This window comes from Oncorhynchus kisutch, linkage group LG14 (genome assembly GCF_002021735.2).
Source record: "Oncorhynchus kisutch isolate 150728-3 linkage group LG14, Okis_V2, whole genome shotgun sequence".
Taxonomy (NCBI): Eukaryota; Metazoa; Chordata; class Actinopteri; order Salmoniformes; family Salmonidae; genus Oncorhynchus; species Oncorhynchus kisutch.
Genome location: NC_034187.2, coordinates 41,909,875 through 41,917,039, shown reverse-complemented (window position 1 = coordinate 41,917,039; position 7,165 = coordinate 41,909,875). Strand labels below are relative to the sequence as shown.

The 7,165-nt window shown below is 39.0% G+C and overlaps 1 protein-coding gene across 1 annotated transcript; it reads right to left on the bottom strand.

Annotated features, from left to right (window-relative positions):
- Positions 1-305: 305 nt before the first annotated feature.
- tmem234 (transmembrane protein 234) lies at positions 306-3,345 on the bottom strand. The gene is made up of 5 exons (XM_020470359.2): positions 3,268-3,345; positions 2,000-2,151; positions 1,775-1,841; positions 1,495-1,587; positions 306-1,332 (listed from the first exon to the last, which is right to left on the bottom strand). Exons 1-5 carry the CDS (start codon positions 3,278-3,280, stop codon positions 1,220-1,222), a joined length of 438 nt encoding a protein of 145 aa, XP_020325948.1. The 5' UTR covers positions 3,281-3,345; the 3' UTR covers positions 306-1,219.
- Positions 3,346-7,165: the final 3,820 nt, after the last annotated feature.

Here is a 7,165-nt window from a genome sequence, read left to right as displayed (position 1 = left end):
TTTATTGCTTCTTTAATCAGAACATCAGTTTTCAGCTGTGCTAACAATGGTAAAAGGGTTTTCTAATGATCAATTAGCTAATCTAAATGTATCATTTTAAAAGGCTAACACAACGTGCCATTGGAACACAGGAGTGATTGGTTGGTGATAATGGGCCTTTGTACGCCTTTTATCTGCCATTTCCCGCTACAATAGTCATTTACAACATTAACAATGTCTACACTGTATTTCTGAGTGACCCCAAACTTTTGAACGGTAGTGTACATTGAATGTAAAGAATTCCTCTTCATCAAAATACACTTGGAAATATACCAAATGAAATATTTTATCTTACAAAAACAGCAACGTCCTCTGATTGTACAGTACAAGCATTTTGGGTAAAATGCCATTATTTCTGAATAAAAAGTGCAATAAAACAGCGAACAGACTACAGTTTTTCCCCACTCAACATATCACCTTGCATGGAACGCATATCAAAATAAGTTACATTAAGACATTACAATGTAATAACGGTTTCTCTGACCTTGGTATACAGTAGCAGCACTGTGATTTCAAGATGTGAACTCTAGTTGGTCTATGTTCAACACTAACACATTGACTGTGGTCTTCTATAGGCCTATAGCCTAGTGTTTCTATGGGCAGTATTCACACAACATGGCAGCAAAGTGGCAAGAATGGTTGGCTCGGCCTTAACTAGATAGGCAATAAATCTGGACCCTGGCTGGAATAAACCCCACTTGAACTCTGTCACAGTTGTTATAAGGTGTGAAAGCCACAACATTGTGCATGATGAGTTCCCACTAAGCTCATTTGCATTCTCTTCTACATATTGTCCAATCACTCTACTGCCTGGCTGGTGTAGGTCAGGATTGTGTCCAGTAGGGAGAAAACGTTTTGAAACAGGGACTGGGGAGGTAGCTTACTACTTGAACTTGTCCAATAAGAAGCTGTCATTTTCATTATCTGTTACAAAATGTTGTGTTCTACAGCGATATGCTTTGGTCCCTTTGGATAGCCTAAACACCGCTGTAGTTGAAATATGTTACATAAAGTCACTTCTATTGAAGACATAACTAAGCCTATAGAAAGTACCCTAGACAAGAAACAATAACTTGAACTAGGTGGTGTGTGATAGAACCTTTTAAAATGTGTCTAGTCATATTTTTTTAGAGCGAGACCCATAGAGATATACAGTACTGTGCTGATACAGTATCTATTTCTATGGTGAGACCTTTGTGCCATTCTGCTGCCCCTTGTTCTCAGTCTCACTGATGGAGCTCACTATGCATAGAGTGATGCCCACCATGGTGAGGACCATCCCTCCAACAGCTCCTGCAACAAACAAACACACAGAGACAGCATGTGAAAAATGAGACAATCCTCAATGCAATGTGTGCTAAGGCTAACCAAACAGCCCAGAGAGCGATGGCAATGTTGTAGAATGTGTGCCATTATGTTTGGAGAGTGGTGACCACACAACCACACAACACTTACTTTTCCCTCCAAACTCCTCCCCGAGTAGCTTCCCAGTGAGCATGGTGAAGAGGAAGGTGAGGGAGTTGGCCACGGGCACAGCCAGAGACAGATCTGTATGAGGGGAGGGGGAGGTGGGGGGGCAAAAAAAGAGTGAGGTAGAAAAATCTGCATCTAGGGGCAACTTCAATCATGCGATTTGGAGATAAGAGAAACCTGAGGAGGATGAGATTGTGAGCAGTCGATGTGTAAAACAGTCATCCTCTAGTTCAATATGTCTTAGTAGTAAGATGTAGCTCACCTGTGGCGGCAAGAGTGAAGTAGTACACCAAGGACCCACTCTGATTCAGTAGGAATGGTATCAGGTACTGCAAATGTAAAGGGACACGTTGTTATAGGCTACATCTGCTATAAATAACAGGAAAAGCATGGAAAGTGTATTTGCATCAATTAAGAATTACATCCAAGACTATAGGCCTAAATGGAAAAAGTTTTAGTCCCTCTCCAAATACAAGTGTCAATTTACCTTGATGTTTAAAAACAGGAACTTAACCTCTGCCAGGAAGTGAAGAAACTTGCTATCCTTTTTCACATGTTCAATCCCCTCTGTGCCTCTCTTCAGAAATGGGTTGGTGCAGCCCCACAGCACAGCTACCAGCAGGAGGCATAGTACCTCCACTAGAAATTAAATGTCTGTCAATCATCTGTCTTGATTAAATTGGATTCAAACTGTTAATTCTAAGTTTATGATAAACACAATTTCAGTTGATAATGGTACTCATGTTGGACAAACAACAATGCCTATGTGCACTGCCAACAACCACTCAATTATTATATTTGTCTTATCACCTAAAACCCTCACAAACTTTTGAAATCTTATTTTCCACCATAATTTGCAAATAAATTCATTAAAAAATCCTACAATGTGATTTTCTGGATTTGTTTTTCTCATTTTGTCTGTCATAGTTGAAGTGTACCTATGATGAAAATTACAGGCCTCTCTCATCTTTTTAAATGGGAGAACTTGCACAATTGGTGGCTGACTAAATACTTTTTTGCCCCACTGTACTGTTCTATACTATTCTACGGTATCTCAATCACTTAATAATGTTCACATATCTGGCATTACTCATCTCACATACTGTATTCTATACTTCTATCTTAGTCCATTCCATTCCGCTCTGACAAATATATAGTCTTAAATCATTCCTACTTAGATTTGTGTGTAGTGGGTATATGTTGTGTCATTTGTTAGATATTACTGCATTGTCGGAGCTAGATGCACAAGCATTTAGCTACACCCGCAATAACATCTGCCTATCACGTGTATTTGATTTGATATTATGGCCAGAAAAGTGAGAGTACAAAAAGATAAAGCTCTCTAGCTTATGACATTTGCTCAAGATGTATTTTTGCCGCCACAGGTGAGCTACATCTTACTACTATATATTTCCCCACGATCTGTTGAACTGTTTCAAAACGTGTGAATTTAACGACCATGTAAATATATTCAAACTCGTTTATACCTTGATTGAAACCTAGCTACAAGTTACTAACTTTTGACTTTCCCTTAGCTAGATAATGCTACCCGGAAGCTGCCTAGCAAAGCCCTCGCTAACGCTAATTCGTTTTCTCTTGTAATTCAGTTATCGGCTTCAACCTCAGTAAATAATCAATCCAGCAAGCTCGGTTTCATTGTGTGACTAATACAATAAATAAGGACTGTTAGAGAGCCATGTGTAAGTATATAGCTACGCTAGTATACCCGATTTACTAGCTAGCTACTGTACTTACCCACGGACACCATTGTTAAAAACGAGTACTGAGTCGCATTCAAGTCACCTACGGTAAACAGTTCTACAACGTTGGTTGGACACTCCGTCAAACGTAGTAATTATATCTGATCGTTTTATTTCAGAAGCGAAATAAAAGCATAAAATGTAAATATATATATTTTGTCAAGCATTATAGTCTTAATCAATTTACTGTAAAATCTTAAACTGGAACAGACAGTTTGAACTACCTTGCAGATATAAAACAAACAATCATATCAGTCAAAAATATCAAATTCCCAGTTTATGCTAGAACACCAACTTTAAAAGAGGTTTTAAAAATAGGTTATATTTCACTCAAAAATTAATTGACATAGAATAAGAAATTAATGCCCGGTTTAATATGTATTTTTATTAGATTTTATTTAACCTTTATTTAACTAGGAAAGTCAGGCAAATATAACTCATTCACCAATACATTCCTTGGTATTAGGTTGTAAATCACAGCTGGCCTGGTAAGATTTGCTGCTTCCACTTATTCAGTTCCAGCCGTTACCACGAGCCCATCCTCCCCAATTAAGGTGGCACCAACATTCTGTAATTTTCGTGGTTGTTTGATCAATAGGACTGTAAAATTCCCAAATGTAAGATGACTCCCGTGGTATTTACATATTTGCATAAATCGATTTAGGTATATGTATTTTGTGGCTTTTGGCAAATGCTTTCTAATGATCTAAAGTGCCGTTGTTGCTAGTGCCTGCAAACACACAGCCCAGTTCAAAGTGAATGATGGCCGTATGGCTTATTTGCATATAAGCTTACTGTAGCACTGCTTTGACTATGGTGCACAGGTCTGTGTAGAGTCCGGTGCTGAGGTCCATTCAGTTCGCTTGAACGTTTGCTACACTGCGGAACGTTTTGTACAGATTGACACGTTTCCCAAAAACGTTCTTGTATGTTCTTGAACAGCCTTTGACTTATTTTTGCTTACATTTGGTGTGTGTGGCTAGGTGTGGGCTGAAGCAATGAGTGGACATATTTAAAGGGCGGTAGCCATGCTGACAGTGTTCCCCAACCCACTACCCAACACCTCCCAGTTTGTCAACTGGTCGTTCAGTACAGCACTGTTTCTGTTCAAGTGAACATTACAGAATGCAAAAATGTACTATCAATTGTCCAACCCATGGCTGCTAAAGAATTTTCACAAATGCTTTACTCCACATCATTCCCAAACATTCCATGAAAGTATGAAAATGTGAAAATGACCATATGTAAGATCTAATTTCTCAAACATTAAAAACATTCAAATACATGTCATTCTTCCTGAGGGTGAATATGAACAGATTTGAATAAGATTTAATGATGCTAAAATGCTGTCAGTTCCACTTTAAATGACGCCCAAACGCATTGCAACTTAAAAGTAATGGAGATCTGTAAATGCAGCCTCAAAATTCTGCCATTGGCTACTTTCTACCAGATGAGGGCACTGAATCTTAGAGTATTCTCAAGCTGTTGACACCCGTTGAGCCATTCATTCAAAGTCAATAGAAAACTGTCTGCGAAATACCGAGGCAAATTTTTTTTTAAATATTGGATATTTGGTGGATATTCGGTTTTCTCTTGGCAAAGCGTGCCACGACTATGAAAACGATATATTCTGCATCAGGGGAGGATGTAGAAAAACATTTTTTTTAGTTAACATATATTTCTTTAAAAAAAACATCTTCAAATTTCAATCTTCAATAGCTCTTAAAGCGTGCCATGACCATGAAAAAATATATTTTCTGAATCAATTGTTTGAGCTATTAAAGATTGAACCCCTCCCCATAAAAATCGAAATGGTGTGTATTTTTCTCCATCCTCCGCTGATTCAGAATATATTATTTCCATAGACATGGCATGCTATAAAAAATGTTTAAAAGCTATTGAAGATTGAAATCTGAAAAATAAAAAAATCTACATTTATAAAAAATATAAAGTGTGGATTTTTCTCCATCCACCTCTGATTCAGAGTATACCATTTTCATAGTCATTGCATGCTTGGTTAAATAGCTATTGATGAGAGAAGAACAAATATCTACTAACTATCCAATATAAAACATATTTTACCTCTGTCTGCTACAGTGCATTGAAGGTCCCCAAGAACACAGTGGCCTCCATTAAATGGAAGAGGTTTGGAACCACTAAGATTTCATAGTGGCCCCCCGGCCAAACTAAGCAATCGGGGGAGAAGGGCCTTGTTCGGGGAAGTGACGAGGAAACCCAATGGTCCAGAGTTCCTCGGTGGAGATGGGAGAACCTTCAAGAAGGACAACCATCTCTGCAGCACTCCACCAATCAGGCTTTTATACTCCAATCAGGCTTTTATACTACAGTGGCCAGACGGAAGCCACTCCTCAGTTAAAGGCACAAGACAGTCCGCTTGCCAAAAGGCACCTGAAGGACTCTCAGACCATGAGAAACAATAGTATCTGGTCTGATGAAACCAAGATTGACCTCTTTGTCCTGAATGCCCAGCGTCACGTCTAAAGGAAACCTGGCATTATCCCTACGGTGCAGCATGGTGGCGGCAACATCATGCCTTGGGGATGTTTTTCAGCGGCTGAGACTGGGAGACTAATCAGGGTCGAGGGGAAAGATGAACGGAGCAAAGTACAGAGAGATCCTTGATGAAAACCTGCTCCAGAGTGCTCAGGACCTCAGACTGGGGCGAAGGTTCACCTTCCAACAGAACAGTGACCCTAAGCACACAGCCAAGACAACGCAGGATTGGCTTCGGGACAAGTCTCTGAATGTCCTTGAGTGGCCCAACCAGAGCCCGGACTTGAACCCAATCGAACATCTAGGGAGAGACCTGAAAATAGCTGTGTAGCAACACTCCCCATCCAACCTGACAGAGCTTGAGAGGATCTGCAGAGAAGAATGGGAGAAACTCCCAAATACAGGTGTGCCAAGCCTGTAACGTCATACTCAAGAACACTGGAGGCTGTAATCGCTGCCAAATATGCTTCAAACAAAGTACTGAGTAAAGGGTCTGAATACTTATGGAAATGTGATATTTCATTTATTTTTTATATATTTTTTACTTGCAAAAATGTCTAAAAACCTTTATCATTATGGGGTATTGTGTGTAGATTGATGAGGGGGGGGAAACTATGCAATCCATTTTAGAATAAGGCTGTCACGTAACAAAATGTGTCAAATGTAAAGGGGTCTGAACACTTTCCGAATGCACTGTAAATGACGAAATGCAAATGTGATCATATTCAAGCAGAAACATGCACACACTTTTTTTTAGAAATATCAAGATTTATTTTCAATACTTATTTCAATGAAATAACCACAAGCAAAAATAATCACAGGATAGGGTGAGTGAAAAGTGCAAAATCCTTTGGAATCAAACTAATTGGGACTTATTATTTCATAATTGTATGCTATCTAGATCTCCACAGGGATTCAAACCAGTATCGACTTTTCACAGAAACATTCTCATGATTTTTCCTGAAAACCACAACAACATTATTCAGATAAAAAAGAAAGAATAATAATCTTACATCAGAATAATGTGAATACATGTAAAACCCTGTGAACAACTCCCTCACAGAAATGTACGCACACAGAAAAACTAGACATGATACCATGTTCATGCCGTAAATCTTGTACACATCTCTCCTCCAACGCTTATCCTCATGGTTGTTGGTAGCACAGCTGCAAATGCACAGACAGCAGGATAATTTTGTCCATGTTCTGAACACTGTAGTCAAGAAAGCAATTGTTTATGTCCACAGGAGTGTCCATGCATATTCATTGCGTTCTTATAGCACCACTTTGTTCATAATAAAGATGTTCTTTTCAAGCATTATATGCTGACTTTGTCACCTGTCCAATACGTTAGCGGCCTGCTATGTATTCCCTAGTGA